Source organism: Aspergillus fijiensis (assembly GCF_003184825.1).
Source record: "Aspergillus fijiensis CBS 313.89 unplaced genomic scaffold BO72scaffold_87, whole genome shotgun sequence".
Classification (NCBI taxonomy): Eukaryota; Fungi; Ascomycota; class Eurotiomycetes; order Eurotiales; family Aspergillaceae; genus Aspergillus; species Aspergillus fijiensis.
Window position 1 is genome coordinate 79,955 of NW_024469063.1, and position 18,255 is coordinate 98,209.

Here is an 18,255-nt window from a genome sequence, read left to right on the forward strand (position 1 = left end):
GCTCGAGGATGGGCGATCTTGGATTGAGATCAACCACAAATAATCCCCGATCAAATTGGCACACCCACTTTCTCTGTCGATGCCGGACTTGCCCGATCTAAAATTCACTTTTTACTTACCCGACTTCCTTTTCCATCACATTTACTTTGGTTGTTCCCTTCAGCCATTCTCATTGTACTGTGCTACCGGTATGTACTCCGTACTCCGTACTATGTATGTACTTACCATGTACAAGGTCAAGCCAAGCTCGAGCCTTGCCTAGCACCAACTACCTTGCCAAAGTGCATCATTTATTGCCACTTCAAATTGGACCGCATTGAGATGCCATCTCTATGAGTAGTGTACCGTAGGACAGCTGAACCACGTTCGACTCCACATCATGCCCCCTATTGCATGGTCAACCTGAGGTTCCCCACTCCCCTGTGCTTCTAAACTTCAGCCAAAGCCATCAGACTAGGTAATTTGTGCTACGCGCGGGGCCCGGGAGATAGATCGAATCATGAATGACATTTAGGGAATACGGCACATATGCAAGTGGCGAGCCAGCGACGCCTTCCGCGAATGTGTCATTAGTATTGTTGCGCTGGGATTCGATGCACTGGATCCACAAATTGGCTGGCACGGTTGATCGCGGACGGACTCCCATGCAGTGCCTCGTTTAAAGTCCTGTTGTTATTTCGGACAGATCAAAAGCCTGGGCACCTGCTGTCGGTGGCTTTTTCTCTCTTGCTTGCACCCCTTCGTCGGCTATAGCCATTTGTCTCCAGCTATTATCTCTCCGTTTCCACGCTTTTTTTGTTTCGTATTCTATACTTAAATTCCATAATCATAATGTTGCGCCGATTCTCCAGCACGTTCAAGAAGGGAAAGGGGGAGCGCGAATCGAGGCCAAATGGTACTCAGACCAACGGGACGAAACGTCAGTCCAAGGTTTCGCCAGCGCCCAATTCATCATCGGATGAGAGTCACAGTGAGCCGCGGTACGAGAAGCAAGACAAGCACGACGACGGCCTGTCTGCTTTCGAGCGATATGCCCAGGTTTTGCACGCTTCGCAGCGTCCTCTGCCGAATCAGAACGGCGATGGAACCTACATCGAACATGAACACTCCAGCAGCATGTTCTCGGATTTGAGAACTCTGGGCATCAAGGATGTTGGTACATTGAAGGACCTGATCAAGAACAAAGCCAAGGGCGAGTATATCGACGATAAGACCATGCTTATGGAACGGATTATTCAGGTAAGCGGGCGTCAAAGACTCGACTTGTTCTGATCGCTGACATTCCTGGCGCTTCTCCTCTGTAGCTCGTCAGCGCTCTGCCCGGAAACTCCAAGAATCGTGTCGATCTCACCAATGCCTTTTTGGACGAGCTCTGGGGCTCATTGCCTCACCCTCCTCTCTCGTAAGTCGATCACCGACAATTGTGCAAAAGTAGCTCGTCTGATGAGTATGTTGTGTTGTGAAGGTACATGGGGAATGAGTTTGCGTACCGCTCGGCCGACGGCTCGAACAACAATCCCACTCTTCCGTGGTTGGGCGCTGCAAACACGCCATACGCCCGTTCGATCGCTCCCCTGACAATTCAACCCGGTGGTCTTCCTGATTCCGGTCTCGTCTTCGACTGCCTTTTTGCGCGCGAGAAGTTCACCCCCCACCCAAACAAGGTTTCCAGTCTGTTCTTCGATTGGGCCTCTTTGATCATCCACGGTTGGTAATTCGCTGCTCATGCTCCCACAACATCGCTAATATCCTGTTTAGATATCTTCCAGACAGACTACAGACAGCCCCACATCAACAAGACCTCGGCATACCTCGATCTCTCCATCCTCTACGGTGACACCAAGGACGACCAGGATCTTGTCCGTACCTTCAAGGATGGAAAGTTGAAGCCGGATACGTTCTCGGAGCAGCGTCTGCAAGCGTTCCCGGCGGCCTGCAGTGTCCTCATGGTTATGCTGAGCAGGTGAGTCGATGACTTCCTAGCACTGCGGTGCTGACGTTGACTGATGCATTGTTTCGTCACAGATTCCACAACTACGTTGTCGAAGAGCTGGCGGCCATTAATGAAAATGGCCGTTTCACTAAACCTCGTCCCGGGCTTCCAGAGAAGCAGGCCCAAGAAGCGTGGACTAAGTACGATGAGGACCTATTCCAGACTGGTCGACTGTAAGTGTTGCGTGAGGAGCTCCCACTACATTCTCATCTAACCAATTCTAGCGTCACATGTGGTCTGTTCATCAACATCACCCTGTACGATTACCTCCGTACAATCGTCAACTTGAACCGGAGTAATAGTACCTGGTGTCTGGTGAGTCGCAAGCGTGAAGCTTACTTCTATCCTTGGTTCGACTTCTAACGAGTAGCAGGATCCCAGAGCCCAGATGGAGGGTAGCAAGACCACCCCTTCTGGTCTAGGAAACCAGTGCTCCATCGAGTTCAACTTGGCCTACCGCTGGCACTCCGCTATTAGTGCCGGCGACGAGAAATGGACTGAGCAGGTCTACGAAGAGCTCATGGGCAAGCCTGCCGAGGATGTTACCCTCCCCGAGCTTCTCATGGGACTCAAGAAGTACGAAGAGACCATTCCGAAGGACCCCAGCCAGCGTACCTTCGCTGGCTTGAAGCGCCAGGAGGATGGGACATTCAAAGATGAAGAGCTCGTTCACATTCTTAAGACTGCTATTGAGGACGTTGCAAGTAAGTGTATCTTCCTTGTGTAAGTCTGAAAGAAGACACAGGGCTAATAATTCTAGGCTCGTTCGGTGCCCGTAATGTTCCCAAGGTTCTGAAGTCCGTCGAAATCCTGGGTATCGAGCAGGGCCGTAAGTGGAACGTCGGATCGCTCAATGAATTCCGCAAATTCTTCAACTTGAAGCCCTATGAGAAGTTCGAAGACATCAACTCCGACCCCGAGGTCGCTGATGCTCTGCGACATCTGTACGAACACCCTGACTACGTCGAGCTGTACCCCGGTATCGTCGCAGAGGAAGCCAAGGAGCCAATGATTCCTGGAGTCGGCATTGCTCCTACTTACACAATCTCCCGTGCGGTTTTGTCCGACGCGGTGGCTTTGGTCCGTGGAGATAGATACTACACTGTAGGTTATCTGATCATATGCCGATCCTTGGGTCGCACGAACTAATTGCTTGTGCAGATTGACTACAACCCCCGAAACCTCACCAACTGGGGCTACAACGAGGTACGTTATGATCTCAACATCAACCAGGGATGCGTGTTCTACAAGCTGGCGACGCGTGTCTTCCCCAATTGGTTCAAGGGAGACTCCATCTACGCCCATTACCCCATGACGATTCCGAGCGAGAACCGGAACATCATGAAAAACCTGGGTCGTGAGGCCGATTACTCTTATGACGCACCCCGGTACACCGAGCCTACTCCCTCTCTGCTTTCATATGACAACGTCAAGTTGGCCTTGGACTACGGAAAGGACTTCCGCGTCATTTGGGGTGGTTTGACTTCCGTTCACGCTGGCAAGGGAGGTACCGACTTCTGGAGCAAGTCTCTCGACAACGATCAGTGGCGTACCAACATTAAGGATTTCTACGAAGACGCCACACTGAAGTTGCTTGGAGAGAAATCATGCAATCTTGCTGGTAGGAGACAGGTGGACATTGCTAGAGAGTAAGTCTCATGTGTCCGTGGAGCTGCATTTCCTAATAGTTTTACAGTGTTGGAAACCTCGTTCCTGTGCACTTTGTGTCGAAGATCTTCTCTCTGCCTCTGAAGACAAATAGCCACCCACGTGGTGTCTACTCTGAACATGAGATGTTTATGATCATGGCAACGCTTTATAGCTCCATCTTCTTCGACGTGGATCTCATGAAGTCCTTCTCTCTTCACCGCGCTGCCCAGGCTGTCTCGCAGGAACTGGGTCGACTCGTTGAGGGACATGTCAAATCCATCAACTCCCCCAGCTTCCTTTCGGGTATCATTGACAGCTTCCGAGAAGATCATAATGTTCTCAAGGATTATGGTGACCAGCTCATCAAGCGACTTCTTGAGAGTGGTCACGGGGTCTCTGAGGTTACATGGGGACAGATCTTGCCGGCAGCTGTGGAGATTGTGCACAACCAAGCTCAAATGGTGAGTCGGCCCAGGAACGTCTCTAGGGCAGGCATACTGACTCTCGTAGTTCACTCAAATCATCCACTTCTACCTGACTGAGGGCAAGCATCATCTGGCTGCGATCAACCAGCTGGCCAAGCAGGACACTTTGGATGCTAATGACAAGTTGACGCGTTACTGCCTGGAGGCGATCCGCTTGAACGGTAACCTGGGTACCTACCGTGAGGCTCAAACCAACATTACCCTGTCCGATAACAATGGCCCTGTATACCTCAAAGAGGGCGACAAGGTCTTTGTTGGTTCTGTAAGTCACTTCTATCGTACTGCAGCCTATATGTAGCCAGCAACTGACAGTCTACAGCGCGGAGCCAACCGTGACCCGATCGCCTTCCCCTCTCCTGACGAGGTCCGCCTCGACCGCCCGATTGACTCCTACATTGACTTCGGCACAGGTCCTCAAAGCGGCCTGGGCAAGGAAGCCACCCTGATTGCGGTGACGGCCATGGTACGCGTCGTCGCGCGGTTGGACAACCTCCGTCCTGCCCCTGGTGCCCAGGGAGTGTTGAAGAAGATCCCTCAGAAGGGCGGTTACTCCGTCTATCTTCGGGAGGACCACGGCGCTTACTCCCCTTTCCCCACTAGTAAGTGCACTTTTCCGAGATGTGGTGTTGAGGAGACTAATTTGTTTCGACTCTAGCCTACAAAGTCCACTTCGATGGTGACGTCCCTGCTCCTCAGCGACAGGTCACTTCTGCTTGAGTTGGTTGCGCACTATATTGATACTCCTAATCTAGTTTTGCCATTTCTTTTGAGATATCCTTTTGGCTTGAAACAATATGTCTAATTAAGAATGAAGTTTTTGTTACATGATGATTAAGTTGCCAGGAGGTCTTGTTGATAGTCATTCGAAGTACTCCGTACTGTGCCTGCAATGGGAAGCGAGCTTTCATGTTGATAAGCTGCGATAAGCATACTAGCTCTGTTGGGTACGCCGTCCGGGTCGGTTTTACATAGTAGCTCCGCGATTACCATTTGTCCAAAGTGCTATAAATGACCATCTCCCGATTGAATGAATGGGGCTTTATTGTGCGGATCAGAGAAGCACCAGGTAGACCCGGAAATCCGCGTAGAGAGATTCCACGATCAATCTAGCCACATTCGCAACTGTGCAGTACCAGGAGAGAGCATCACCACACGCTCACCGCTTCGTACGGCGCCTTTCCATGGTGGTCACCGCCCGCGCCCAACTGCCGCGGCATGCGTCGCAGTCGCAAGTCGCATCCACCCTCCATCCAGCTTCTACTTCTTGAACTCATACTCGGAGTACTATACACCACCCCCACACTCAATCTCAACAGCTACCGCATCCCCAATCTCAAAGACAATCCTCCCAAGCAACCCCGAAAAAATGCCTCCCAAAGCGCCAAAAGGCGAATACATTGAAACCGTACCGTCCCCTCTCCTCCCCCAAACCCCTCCGCCCCAAAACAAACACCCACTAACCTTTATTTGGGTCATACAGGACACGGGCAACAAAATCTCACGCCGCAGCCTCATCCACGGCACGCAGCACATCATCCTGGGCGGCAAGACCGTCATCCAATCCGACGCCGTCATCCGGGGGGACCTCTACCGCTCCTCCAGCACCAGCACCAGCTCCCATTCCCATTCCCAGTCCAGCTCGCACGCCAGCTCCCACAAGCCCACCCCCTCAACCTCCTCAGCCTCCGGCGCCGCTTCCCAGCAACAACAACAAACGCCATCCGTAGCCATCACGATCGGCCGCTACAGCTACATCTCGCGGCAGGCGATCCTGCGGCCGCCGTCGCGGCTGCACCGGGGCGTGTACGCGTTCTACCCGCTCAAGATCGGCGACCACGTGTTCGTGGGCGAGCGCGCGGTCGTCGAGGCCGCCAGCGTGGGCAACCACGTGCACATCGGCCGGGATGCCGTGGTGGGCAGTATGGCGATCTTGAAGGATTTCGCGTACGTGCTGGATGGGGCGGTCGTGGCGCCGGGGATGGTTGTGCCCAGTTGGTGTGTGGTGGGTGGGGCGCCGGCGAGGATTGTCGGGGAGGTCGGGGAGGGGTATGGGGTTGAGGGGGCGGAGGGGGGCATGGCGAGGGAGAGGTATCGGGTTGTTGGGAGGTGATGTTGACTTTTCGTTCTTGGAGGTGGGAGGGTTATGCATGGGGGGAGGGATGGTGGGTTTGGATATCCTACTTCGTGGAAAGATCTTTGGACGAGCGGCCGTTTGGCTGTGATCATGATATACCCCTAATGTATGTATCTATGTTTATTTGTTTTATTTCTTTCACCCTAATTTAAACAACCGAAAGTAGTAGTAGTGTGTAAGTGGTTTAAGAGTGGTCTGATGAAGAAAGGGAGTCGAGTGGTTTGTCCAAGTTTACCCAAGGCAAAAGCAAAGAAGCAAGGGCTGTCGTCATGCGTAACAATAATCAGAAATTGATCTACAAATCATACCGGTTCAGTCGGTCCTCTTGGCCCGTGTATTCCTGTCCCGCCTCGGTGCGAGCCATGTCGTTGATCCACCGCTTGTTGGGCTTGACTTCCTCCGACTTGGACAGCTTCGATGCGAGGTAGAGCCAGTTCAGCGCGTTACCGACCGTGCTCACTTCGTCGCAAACGTGCTCCAGGGCGTAGTTGTGCATCCGCTCGTACAGCTCGTCATCCGTGCAGAGTTGGAACAGATGCTCCGCGACCGCATCGGTGTCGCCGACTTCCACCAGGAACCCGTTCTTCTTGTCGGCCACCTGCAGCGGGATGCCTCCGGCCTTGGTGGCGATCACTGGTTTACCCTTGTGAATGGCCTCCGACACCTTGACCTCGAATCCCTCCCGCGTCGATAGCTGCAAGGCCACCTTGGCTTTCGAGAGGAGCGCGTTCAGCACCTGGTCCGAGGGTCCGAGTCGCACGACGCAGATGTTATCGGAGATGTCGGCGCAGCTGGTCTCAATGTGCGACAAGGTTGAGTCATAGATCAGCGAGCCGTCCGGATCATCGACGGAGCCATGGCCGCAGATGAGCAGCTTCGGCGGCTTCCTGTCGGGCAGCGAGGCCGTGAACCGTTGGTGGAACTTTTTGTATGACTCCACGACGTCGATGATACCCTTGGAAGGATCGAACCTGGCGATCTGGACAATGTATTCATCTACAGGCATTTGTTAAGTAGCGTTCAAGTGTAATTCAAGGTGTGCTGGCTTACCCTCGGGGAAGTTGATTGTAAGCATGCCCGAGTTTCTGCACATCGAATTGAAGATCCGGCCATAGAAGGCGACATCCCAGTCTTGCATGTTCTTGTTCAGGCCATCCAACCTGTGCTGCTAATTAGATACGCGTCAATGGCATGTAGACAGTCAACTTACCAGTCTGTCGAAGCAGGCATGTATCCCACTTTCTCGGAAGGAACATCTTCCGGAACGAAGATGCTCACAGGATGGCTGATGTAGAGGTCTGCCTGCTGGATCTGTTTCCACATCCAGCTCCAGGTTTCCTGCTGGGGCGATCCCTTTTGAGCAATGAGGTCGCTCCGAATCTGAATGTGGCTTCGGAAGATAATCGGCCTGTCGGGTGCCATCTTCTTGGCAATAGGAATCAAAGCAGGCATTTGGGGATCATCGATAATGATGACATCCGCACCTCCCTCAGAGGGATGGCGCAGAGGGCCTCCCGGACTGAGCCAGTAGCGCTTCGCATTTTCATCAATCCAATCGATAACCTTGTCCCAGTCCTCTTCGCTCAAGCGCTCATCTGGAGCTGCGACTCCTTGCAGGATGTTGTGATTGGTCTTCGTGATGCGGAAAACCCCTGGTCTAGGCTTGGGCACATACCTGGTTGGTTTCACAATCAGTCATTTGTCTCACACGCACGGAGTGTTGTCGGGAGTTTTACCATCTAATATCGGTTCCCAGAGAATAGGAGAACCTTGCAAGGGCATGTCTCATCAGTGCAACACCACCTCCCTGAGGAGTGGCACTGAAGAACGCCACTTTGGTCTTTCTCTTCTTGAGATCGGAAGCATAATACTGAACCGCATCCCAGGTCTTCTGTGTAACTGTCTTGCGGAAATCCTCTAGGTTCGTCAAACGCACGTGGAAGGCAGTATCCACCTCGACCAAGCCCAAGAATCCGACTTGCAGCAAAGGAATGTTTTCAGGTCCGAATAGCCTTGAATTGCTGTTAGTAATTCAGAAGCATAGTGAGAAGGGATGTTCAGCGCACCTGACACATTTCCGTCCCATGGACTCCGATTGTTCGTCGACACTCTTGATCTCCCAGCCAGTAGACTTACGAATAGGATGGTTGGAGACATTGTCGGTACCGATGCTGCTTTCTTCAGGCAAGACCAATGGGATGATATCGAGCTCGGCCCAGAGTTTGGAACAAAGAGTCGGGCACTTCTTAGCCACTGTTGTCGGCATGGCTAACCCAATGAACTTCTCGAGGCGCTCTTCGCTGTATTTGCGCAAGTTATTCAGGACATAGTCGACGATCTGTGTAGAAAGGGACTCGTCGCCCTCGGCAGTGAGATCATCCTGAACAAAGTCGAGAAGGTAGGTCGCATCCCGGATCGCGATGGCTACTGTTGCTCCATCATCATCGAACAAGATCGAAAGACCTGCGTAGATGGTCTAGGAGGAAGGACCGTCAGTAAGTTGCGCGACATTCACGACCATCGACACGAAGCGCTTGTACCTTCGATGGGGGTGCCTCCCAAGAGAATTTCTTGAAATGGTGCGACACTTGCTGTTCATGGACTGATGAGCGACGGCGGAAGGGTCGGGCTGCCATGTTAATGGTGATGATTGGGGGTAAAGAATAGTAAAAGAAATGGGTGGAATTGTCACGGACGAACACAAGGGTATCTGCGCAGTCTTATAGAGGAAAAGTCGTCCGGAAAAAGCCAACAGCTTTGTGCTACGACCGAAAGATCGTAAGACCGACCATGTGCGAAGGAGCTATGGTGGGATGACCTCACCAGTGTGGCCATGACGTATTGTATACACAAAGGTACCGCCTCCTACCGACCGTCGCCGTGCCTGGCGTTTGTTATACGGGTGATGGCAGCTCGGATGTTAATAATCCTGGTTGATGTGGCTTGTGTTCTTTCTAAATGCTCCGTTTGTGTCCGTTGTGTGTCCGTTGTGTGTCCGTTGTGAATGTGTACTCCGTATCTCACTGCTGAATGGTGAATACGGCACACTGTTTCAATGCGGAGAGATCCGATAGGTTTCTTGTCCAACACTCCACCCGATGAGAAGCTGGGGTGGATCGGATCCATGATGGTCAGAATGAATGTGTTTAGATCAGGTATTGGGTGCTTACCTACTCCGTACCTTCCTTCGACTTTGTTCCTCGGTTAAACAATTGCCTTTCATCTTTCTTTATTTTTTTCTTTCATCCTTCTTCTCACCCCCCTGGCAACTTGGAACTGGACAGACTGACAACAAGCCGACCAGGATGATAATTGATGAAAGATTGTATGAGAGTCTGAAACAGCCGAAGTGCTTGGCGCGGGGGGTGGATGCTTAGTCATCGGATAGCCCCTTTTACGGCGCTCGAGCTTTGCGAAAGGGAAAATGAAAGCGAAGCAAGAAGGAGAATCGTTTCTCGTGAGGTGGATCGTGAACCCTGAATTTCTTATTGCTGCTGCTCCTGCCTCCTCTCTCTTCCTCTTCCTCTGATCAGTCACGGTCGGATTGACTTTTACCCCTGCTGGTCTTGTCAGTGTGCCGTTCATTCGTTTTGTCCGTCCATTCATTCATCCATCCATCCATTCATTCATACTCTCTCTCCCTACAATCTTCTGTTGGCCTCGCTGCCTTCCCTTCCCCCTCCTCTCTTCCCCCCCCCCCAGGTAAGTTCTGTATGTCTTGTTTACCTTGCGTACTTCGGCGCATTGCCAATAATGGGGCACCATTACCTTGTTCACGCGGACGGAAAAGAAATTGACCCTCCGGCCGTGCTTAGCTCGCTGTCCTTCTCTCTCGTCGTCCTTCTCCCTCCACAAACCCCTCCCCTAATAACGCATTCTCTCCTTCCAGCGACTGCAACTCCGATCCCTATTCGACCGGGAAACGCTCATTGAACCATCTCGCAACATAATTCTCAATACTCTCTTAATCTCTTCAGCAGTCTGCGACCTTCAGCGGTCGCTTATCGTGTGTCACAATGGGCGGTTCCGTGTCTAAGATAATGGGGAAGATTTTCGGCACCAAGGAGATGCGAATCTTGATGCTGGGTTTGGATGCTGCTGGAAAAACCAGTGAGACTCCCTGCTGATCGCTTCTTGTCAGCCAAATCAATTGTGAATATTTGTACTAATCAAGGTGTCAACAGCAATTCTTTACAAGTTGAAACTTACAAATCAGGATGTCACCACGATCCCCACCGTCGGTTTCAACGTCGAGAGCGTTACATATAAGAATGTCAAATTCAACGTCTGGGATGTCGGTGGTCAGGACAAGATCCGTCCGCTGTGGAGACATTACTACTCCGGTACGACTTTCGCACGGAGCAGCTAGTTTCGCGGTGTCCGATGCTAACCCTGATTCTCCGACCAGGTACACAAGGTCTGATCTTCGTCGTCGACTCTAGCGACACTGCTCGGATGGAAGAGGCTCGCTCGGAGCTTCACAAGATCATCAATGATCGCGAAATGAAGGATGCCTTGCTCCTTGTCTTTGCTAACAAGCAGGATGTCCAGGGCCGTATGTATCTTCCATTCCTACCTTCAGAGTCAAGAGCTAATCAGCTGTCATCTGCAGATATGAGTCCTGAAGACGTCACTCAGGCACTGCAACTCAACAAGCTCAAGGACAAGCTGTGGTATGTTGCGCCCAGTGTTGCAACGGAGGGTACCGGTATCTTTGAGGGTCTTGTAAGTCAATAATCCCCAAACCTCGGCTTAACAGGGCTAACCTTTCATTCTTGCAGGCTTGGCTCTCCAACAACGTCAAGACCCAACCTCAGAAATAGATTATTCGCACGCCGGCCGCCAAACCCCTGCAGTCGTGAATCGGAGGCTATTCCAATGCCCCATCTCGTGTACAGCATGCTCCATTCCACCTACACCGAATTAGTTGGCACCTCCTCGTTTCACGTCGGCTTTGATGACAGAAGACGCAGCATTTGAACCCTGTGTTTCTTTTTTCTTTTCCTCCTGCGCATGCCTCTTCCGCCATTTCATTCTTCTCTTTTTCATGATATCCCTCACTGTTCCGATGCGGGCCATTTCAATACCCCTCCCCCTCTAATAATACTCCTACCATCTTCTTTTTCGTCTTGGCTTTGACTTTCTTCACATTATTATTTTCGTCACCCCCGTGTCTTCGGCGATGTGTAGAAACATTTTCAAAATAGAAGGGAAAAAACTTTGGGACCAGCACATACATGCATTCCACACATATATCGTGTTTTAATGATGTCTTTGTTCTTGAGCTGCTTTCTGTCTTTCATAGCTGCGCTAGATACTTGGAAAAAGAGAGATCTATGTTTGAATTGGCGTGTCTGACGTACATTTGACGTGCTATACTAGGGTACTGCTGATGGTAATTTATTGGAGATCAAGCCACTCACAAACAAAGCATGTGACTTGGCTTCGTATCAGACAGCGATCTAGACTCCTTTCCCCACTTACTGTAGCAGGGAATGGTCCTGGCCAGGATCAGCCCATACTGCAAGGTTATGGAAATGATGGGCTGTAGGTTCTATCGGAACAAGCGAAACTAGGAAAATTCTCCAATTGGGGTTAGGTACGAATGATATTGTCAGTTGGCGAAGCGCGATCTACATTGCCAGGTGGGCTTGTCAGCGACTAGGTTAGCGAACCTTGCATCTTTCCACATTGGGGCATCTCCAAGGTACTCAAGCACCCGCCCGCATACTTAAAAGGCACTGTGTTTCTGATATCACAATAGGGATGATTCTTCGAAGAATTAATAGCTCAATCATATTCGCACTAATACTGTACATTTTTAAAACCATATGTTAAATAAGTGGTATCCTAAACACACAAAAGTTTGTCGTCACGTTCGTCTCATCACTCCACGTTCGTTGTTGAAATCGACAGGAGAGTCGGAATCTGGCCTTGGAAGGGGCAGACCTCCTTTGTGGTAGTAGCTTTATCGAAAGTTTTGGCCATTTGATTTACAGCTGACCGGGCCAGATATCGTCGGCGATCTCACGGACAAGCTTGAGCTTGGCGATCATGCCGTCACGGTCGATGGCGTTGCCCTCTCTGTGGCTGGCGAAGCCGCACTGAGGGCTGACGCCAACCTGGTTTAGTGCCTGCTCCAGGGAGATGTTGTTGCCCTCGGCGATGAACTTGGCGGCATCGTACACGCGCTTCTTCATCTCCTCCTTGTCTTCAAGCTGGGCGAACTTGCTGGTCACCACACCGAGGATGACGTTCTTATGGGTGGGGAGCTCCTTCAGGGGCTCGAAGCCACCGGCGCGGGGGGTGTCGTACTCGAGGTAGTAGGTGTCAACGTTGAGCTCCTTGAAGAGCTTCGTGGCAATGCGGTCATAGCCACCCTCGGAGAAGTGACGGCTGCCGACGAAGTTACCACGGCAAAGGTGAACGCCGATGTGCATATCAGCGGGGCGCTTAGCGACGCAGTCGTTGTACAGCTTGATGTACTGCTCGAAGGTCTCATCGGCGGAGCGTACGTTCAGGGGATCTTCCTTCCAACCGGCAAGCATCTTCTCGGAGCAGAAGTCTGATGATCACAGTCAGCCATCTATGCATTTCGCGTGTTTGTTTGTGGGTGGTTGGTAAGCCTTACAAGCAAGGTTGGGGTCATCGAACTGGACGTTCCTGCAGCCAGCGTCATAGAGGATCTGCAGCTCAGCCTGGACGGCCTTGGCGATGTCACCGAAGTACTCCTCGTCGGAGCTGTAGACATCCTTGGGGTAGGCCTTGCCCTCCTTGTAACGCAAGTGATACCAGTTGGGAGCGGCAAGAGTGATCTTCAGGTTCTTGACTTCATCGGCGGGAACCACGCTGGCCAGGTACTTGAACTCATCGACATACGTGCTGCCAACGTGCTTGATCTTGCCGGTGCACAGGACGGTCTCACCAGGCTTGTGGCCGGCCTCGAGGAAGGCAGCGACATCAGGCGCATACGGGCGGAAGATGTCGGCGTCAAAGTCGGTCACCTCGTCGAATCCGTCCAAGCCAGGGAAGAAAGTACCCCAGAACACTAATTCAGAGTCTGGTTAGGCCTCATAGCCTTATATGATAACAAAGGCTCATACAGCACGGGAAAGTAACTTACTGTGTCTGCGATACTCTCCATCAGAGATGGCGGCATAGCCGAGCTTCTTCTGTGTGTCAACAACCTCCTTGATATCCTTGTTCTCAATGACATCCAGCTCAGCCTTGGAGACTTCGCCCTTCTCGAAAGCAATCTTGGTCTTCAGGAGATCATCTGTCCGAAGCAGAGAGCCCAGGTGCTCAGCACGGAAAGGGGGGTTGCGGTGCAGTTGAGGGGCCATTGTGATGCACAGACAAAATGCAATAGCTAGAAGACGTTAGCTGAAATCTCTCGCTACTATCTCAGACAAGATGGAACTCACTAAGGACAAGAATTGGTGAAGCCGAAAGAGGAAAACAACAGTCAGAGAGGCAGGAAAGGGGGATGAAGAGGAGGGGAGGGGCACGCAGCACTTTTTGAGGCAAGACTGCGAGATCCGAAGTCCGGAGCAGGAGGAACCATCTGTTCAGCTTGTGCCCCACAGGCCTGTTCCAAATCTACTTTTACATCCGAGTTTCGAGTTTCCCGGTTCCTATCGGTCACTCATTGTCGGCTACTTTATTTCGGCCTTCGGCATGGAATAGTGACTTCGACGGCCGGTCTTCATACTCTTAAGTCCCGCAGAAGCAGAAAGCTCTTATGAACCCATGGATGCCTTTCGTTTATCTCCATGGAAAACATAATAAACTTGTCCATAGCCAGGTAAAGACCTCAAGGAGAGGATCCATGAATCATAATCGCAGAAAGGGTGGCGGAAGCTTTGATCGACCGGTGTGGGGCAAAGCATTGATGCTGTAAGACCTGACTCAGCGAGGCATGCATTTTTCAGACAATCGCATAGGTTATTGTGTCAGTCTTAAGCATTCCGACTACAGCCAGTCGGTGAGCATGCATTAGACTCTTATAATAGCGCTTGACACTGTAGGAAGTGAAATGGTTGCATTGGTCGCATTGCAAACGAAAAGCAGAGGGATGAATGTCAGTGTCTGCACTTTTGTTCTGCTGGTGCGGGGGGGAGACGCTAGTCCCTCGACCTTCTCCACACTTGGTCTGTTTCGGTAAGGCCGCTTTTGCCGAGCGTCCAGAATAATTTCGCCTGTCAGAACTCAGACGTCAATCCACCTTATGTGACAACTTCTCTCGCAGTTGCACAACCCACTAGAATATTATATTGATGCGGAAGGATACCATATATACATCAAAGCTCTGTCTCCCGAGCACTGGGATCAACTTTTTACCGTCTATCCTGACTGGATGGAAGCATAATACCCTATCAAAACTCTCGTAATTGCATGGAATCATGTGCTTGGAAGTTGTGGGGAACCGCGGCACTTGACAACATCTCGAACTCCCGACCAGCTATCTCCTACTCACCGCCTGCTGTATAAAGATACACTACATGTTGAACTTAACCAAGATCCTTATCTTGTGCTGTTGATTCACTGTCACGACCATCAGTGTCTATACCACAGAATTACCTAATTCTAGCACTCAAACCGGTCGGAGCCTGGTATCCACAGTGTGTTCCTGAGATGCGAAACCTAATCAGGGATTGTCAAGTTCTTTGGGCAATCGAACGATGACTTCGCAGCTGTCATGTCTCGAAAATTTGCCGAACGAAATCCTGGATGAGATTGTGAGCTATCTTCCGGTGGCTACTCCCTCCGAATACAACTTTCATCATACACCAGCAATACACTTCACAGCTTCCAGTACGCAGAACTTGAAGAATGCCGCACAAGTATCTTCACGGCTGCTCGAGCTCGTGCGATCAAGACTCTACGCGCATTCTCGATTCTATCTCGATGATCTCTATGACTTTCTCAATTTCGTCACATCGCACAGACTAGAACGCTATATTACCTCGCTTGTCGTGCTACTCGGGAATGATCCACCCCGCGACTTGGACATTAACCGGTTGCTCCGACATCTGTCCAACCTCAACCCATTGCGGATTACTGTTCTTGCACCACCTTCGCGGATTGGGGCCATGTTGAACACCAAGGCTCCGGAGGAGCATAATTGGGCATTTCAAATTACTCACCAGTTGTGTCAGTGGGAGCGAAGTACCCTGCCTGAATCCCCGGTCTTCACGACTAACCCGTCATCCAATCCGTTGGATATCATGGCCTATTCATCACTCAGATTCAATGAGGGCTCCTCGCTCAGAGCGTACGCACATTATGAGTACTTCTTATTCGAGGTTCCGTCAGTGCTTGGTAAATGGGGTACAATAGCCTCCATGGGCAGTGATGAGGAGAAACTTTCCATATCGCGCGGGCTCCGGCATCTGACTTCATTCAGCTACACCGCTATATTCCCCTTCTATAATCATGTGAAATTGGTCTTGGATGCCCTGGAGCTGATGATGAACTTGCAATCATTCACCGTACAACTGGCCCCATGCTCAGAAGACTCGGCCATTGACCTGGCAAACAGAGGTCCCATCGATCCCAACGATCCATGGATGGAGCTGGCTACAGGGTACGATATCATCGCTCATTCCATCATCGAGCTGGGACGTAGCGCTTCGCTTGTTCATTTCCGCACCCTTGACTACCAAAACGAGGCACTTCGTGTTGAACTCAGCCAATCTTTAGGCGCAAAGTTCAAAGATACCGAATGGGAGACGAATGGCCATGGGGAATGGACCAAAACAGCATCGAATGGAGGAATCAAGAACCAGTCCTCGAACACTGATGCATGATAGCCTGATTATGGACTTTCCCACAACGCAAAATTGCAATTGAACCATTTGCGAAGTTTCATTTGCGAAGTAAGCTTTTCGTCATTTCTAGCACCATAATAGATAAACCCCCAGCTTAACCCTATACAATCTGATTTGACACTCACACTTCATCACCCTTTCATACCATTGGTGTACTTTTTGGTCCGAGCCTGTCTGTTTTTGCCGCGCCCCTACATCCTTGCAACTCCCATCATTTTCTAGAGTAGACCTCATGCCGTTCTTCCAATCCGGCATTGTCTTGTCTCTAACGCTGTTCAAGAGTGTCTGGAATACTGGAGCATGCTCCTGAGCAGAATTTGATGCCTTAAATACCAGGCTTCAACACGTGCCGCAATCTACTAATCTGGACCCATTCTTCGATTCCACTCTCATACACACATTAATACCGACACATTTTACACTGCATGATTTGCCTTCAGCAATCTAGTTACTGAATCAATTGCTCGTTTATCATATTCTCAAGATGTACGCTCTACAACACTATAACCTCCACACCAGCTGACTTGCTACGTAGCACTTCCACTCTCGATCCCCAAAGCTATACTAGAAGTATACGCGCTAGGACCGCCGGCGATATTGTTCACTCGGACAACCATGGATTCCACTAGTAACTCACATGCTGCTGGACCTGCGCTTCCCACTCTGGCCCACAATTTGCTGTTATCCGATGAAGCAAGCAGCAGTTGTCAGCAGTCCGTGGACGACATAGATTCGAGTCATCCGCCACACCAGACAGAATCCTGGAACCTCTACGCAGATATCAATGCTGGATTGCAAGCATCCCCGGAGAGTGCATTCCGCGCTGGCTCAGTGATCGGTTTCTCGCGGCTCCGAAGCGAGAACAACGAGAATACGGAAGATGATGAATGTTTAAGCCAGGTAAGAGCATCTCAGCTACCAGAATCCATAAGTCCGTACACTCTATCTTCATGCAAGAGCATCACGACCCTACCAGGTCAGGCCTCGATTCCTGAGAGCCTCTATTGAGTTTTCATCTACATCTATTCACGTTCACGTTCACGATCACAATCCTCTAAACCACAGACTAACCGCCTATCAGCTTCCTCGAGCCCTCCTCACAGCCCACTTAGTTCGCCAAGCCCAAACACTCAACGCACCCAACTCAACGGCCGTCTATATCGTCCACCCAGCCACATTCAACCCCTTCTCCCCCAGAAGACTCCTCGCCTCCCTGCTCAACACCACCACCACCACCACCACCAACCGCCAAGTCTTGACACGCGACGCCGCGATCGCCTGCCTCGACCGCGTCCAACTCTTCCCCGTCTTCGACCTCCAGGCCGCATTACAAGCCATCCACGAAATCAGCTCAGCCGTAGCATCATCCGCCGCGGGCCGCAACTCCCTGCAGCCCAACAAAGCCATCGTCCTCGTCGCCGGCCTCGACACCCTCGCCGAGGGCGTCGTGCGCACATCCAACGCCGCGCGAGGCGCGGCCGCCCTGACGGCCGCCCTACGGACATTAACACACCTGACCCGCACTGGTCCTGCAGCGGTGTCGGTGCTGCTGGTCAATACGAGTGGACTGGGGACAGCGGCCGCCAATGCTGACTATGCGAGTGGGTCGATCGCAATGCAGGATGAGGCCAGCAGTCTGGAAAGTGGGGTTCGGTCTGCATTTGGCGCAAATGGGGCGAGCCTATTTCCGAGCTTGTTGATGCGGACGTTGGACCAGGGACTTGATACGCATATCCTAGTGTCGACTATCAAGGGGTCGGGGGTGGTAGTCGAGGTTATCAAGGACCGGTTGGGCGAGGGGATCGGGAAGTGGTGTGTTTGGAAGAGCATTTGAACACTACTCGGTGTCTTTGTCAATTCATGCTACGATAATGTCGGAAGTAACGATGGCAAGCAAGGTTTACTGGAAGGATACGAAATAACAAGATGCAAATGGTCTATCATCATTCATGGGGGGGAAATGGTGTCAAAACTATTAGCAGATGTTAAGCAACCACACACATACACTCCTAGAACCCCATATTCCTCTATTATGCATGCAACATGTTTTCAGTGGTATGTTTCCACAGACCCAAAAGAAAAAGGAAAAAACAGCCATGAAGAACCAACTCCGGTTCGATTTCCTGCTTTTTTCTTTTCCGGTAAAGAAAGATGGGGGGGTAT

The 18,255-nt window shown here is 51.2% G+C and overlaps 7 protein-coding genes across 7 annotated transcripts; 5 read left to right on the forward strand and 2 right to left on the reverse strand.

The window, feature by feature from the left end:
• Window positions 1-375: 375 nt before the first annotated feature.
• On the forward strand, window positions 376-5,107 carry BO72DRAFT_453251 (peroxidase/cytochrome P450 family protein). Its single transcript, XM_040945937.1, has 13 exons — window positions 376-1,239; window positions 1,305-1,402; window positions 1,466-1,707; window positions 1,759-1,963; window positions 2,026-2,166; window positions 2,218-2,308; window positions 2,367-2,697; window positions 2,754-3,097; window positions 3,155-3,642; window positions 3,690-4,104; window positions 4,154-4,390; window positions 4,448-4,727; window positions 4,784-5,107. The coding sequence occupies exons 1-13, from the start codon at window positions 832-834 to the stop codon at window positions 4,843-4,845; spliced, it is 3,342 nt and encodes a 1,113-aa protein (XP_040795895.1). The 5' UTR covers window positions 376-831; the 3' UTR covers window positions 4,846-5,107.
• A 280-nt stretch (window positions 5,108-5,387) lies between these two features.
• Window positions 5,388-6,238, forward strand: BO72DRAFT_440999 (dynactin subunit 5; the record flags this gene model as incomplete). The annotated part of the gene is made up of 2 exons (XM_040943467.1): window positions 5,388-5,533; window positions 5,609-6,238. The coding sequence occupies exons 1-2, from the start codon at window positions 5,495-5,497 to the stop codon at window positions 6,236-6,238; spliced, it is 669 nt and encodes a 222-aa protein (XP_040795896.1). The 5' UTR covers window positions 5,388-5,494.
• A 319-nt stretch (window positions 6,239-6,557) lies between these two features.
• On the reverse strand, window positions 6,558-8,898 carry ccg9 (putative trehalose synthase (Ccg-9); the record flags this gene model as incomplete). Its single annotated transcript, XM_040948989.1, has 6 exons — window positions 6,558-7,258; window positions 7,313-7,422; window positions 7,473-7,937; window positions 7,999-8,274; window positions 8,329-8,738; window positions 8,803-8,898. 6 exons carry the CDS (start codon window positions 8,896-8,898, stop codon window positions 6,558-6,560), a joined length of 2,058 nt encoding a protein of 685 aa, XP_040795897.1.
• A 1,177-nt stretch (window positions 8,899-10,075) lies between these two features.
• BO72DRAFT_453255 (ADP-ribosylation factor family protein) lies at window positions 10,076-11,183 on the forward strand. Its single transcript, XM_040945938.1, has 5 exons — window positions 10,076-10,372; window positions 10,447-10,605; window positions 10,671-10,817; window positions 10,875-10,987; window positions 11,044-11,183. The coding sequence occupies exons 1-5, from the start codon at window positions 10,279-10,281 to the stop codon at window positions 11,083-11,085; spliced, it is 555 nt and encodes a 184-aa protein (XP_040795898.1). The 5' UTR covers window positions 10,076-10,278; the 3' UTR covers window positions 11,086-11,183.
• An 859-nt stretch (window positions 11,184-12,042) lies between these two features.
• On the reverse strand, window positions 12,043-13,732 carry BO72DRAFT_441006 (cobalamin-independent methionine synthase II family protein). Its single transcript, XM_040943468.1, has 4 exons — window positions 13,687-13,732; window positions 13,386-13,631; window positions 12,894-13,310; window positions 12,043-12,827 (listed from the first exon to the last, which is right to left on the reverse strand). Exons 2-4 carry the CDS (start codon window positions 13,603-13,605, stop codon window positions 12,256-12,258), a joined length of 1,209 nt encoding a protein of 402 aa, XP_040795899.1. The 5' UTR covers window positions 13,606-13,631; window positions 13,687-13,732; the 3' UTR covers window positions 12,043-12,255.
• A 771-nt stretch (window positions 13,733-14,503) lies between these two features.
• On the forward strand, window positions 14,504-16,512 carry BO72DRAFT_453260 (F-box domain protein). The gene has a single exon (XM_040945939.1). The coding sequence runs from the start codon at window positions 14,944-14,946 to the stop codon at window positions 16,069-16,071; it is 1,128 nt and encodes a 375-aa protein (XP_040795900.1). The 5' UTR covers window positions 14,504-14,943; the 3' UTR covers window positions 16,072-16,512.
• A 3-nt stretch (window positions 16,513-16,515) lies between these two features.
• On the forward strand, window positions 16,516-18,125 carry BO72DRAFT_453261 (uncharacterized protein). The gene is made up of 3 exons (XM_040945940.1): window positions 16,516-16,578; window positions 16,628-16,992; window positions 17,174-18,125. Exons 2-3 carry the CDS (start codon window positions 16,708-16,710, stop codon window positions 17,924-17,926), a joined length of 1,038 nt encoding a protein of 345 aa, XP_040795901.1. The 5' UTR covers window positions 16,516-16,578; window positions 16,628-16,707; the 3' UTR covers window positions 17,927-18,125.
• The last annotated feature ends 130 nt before the right edge of the window (window positions 18,126-18,255 follow it).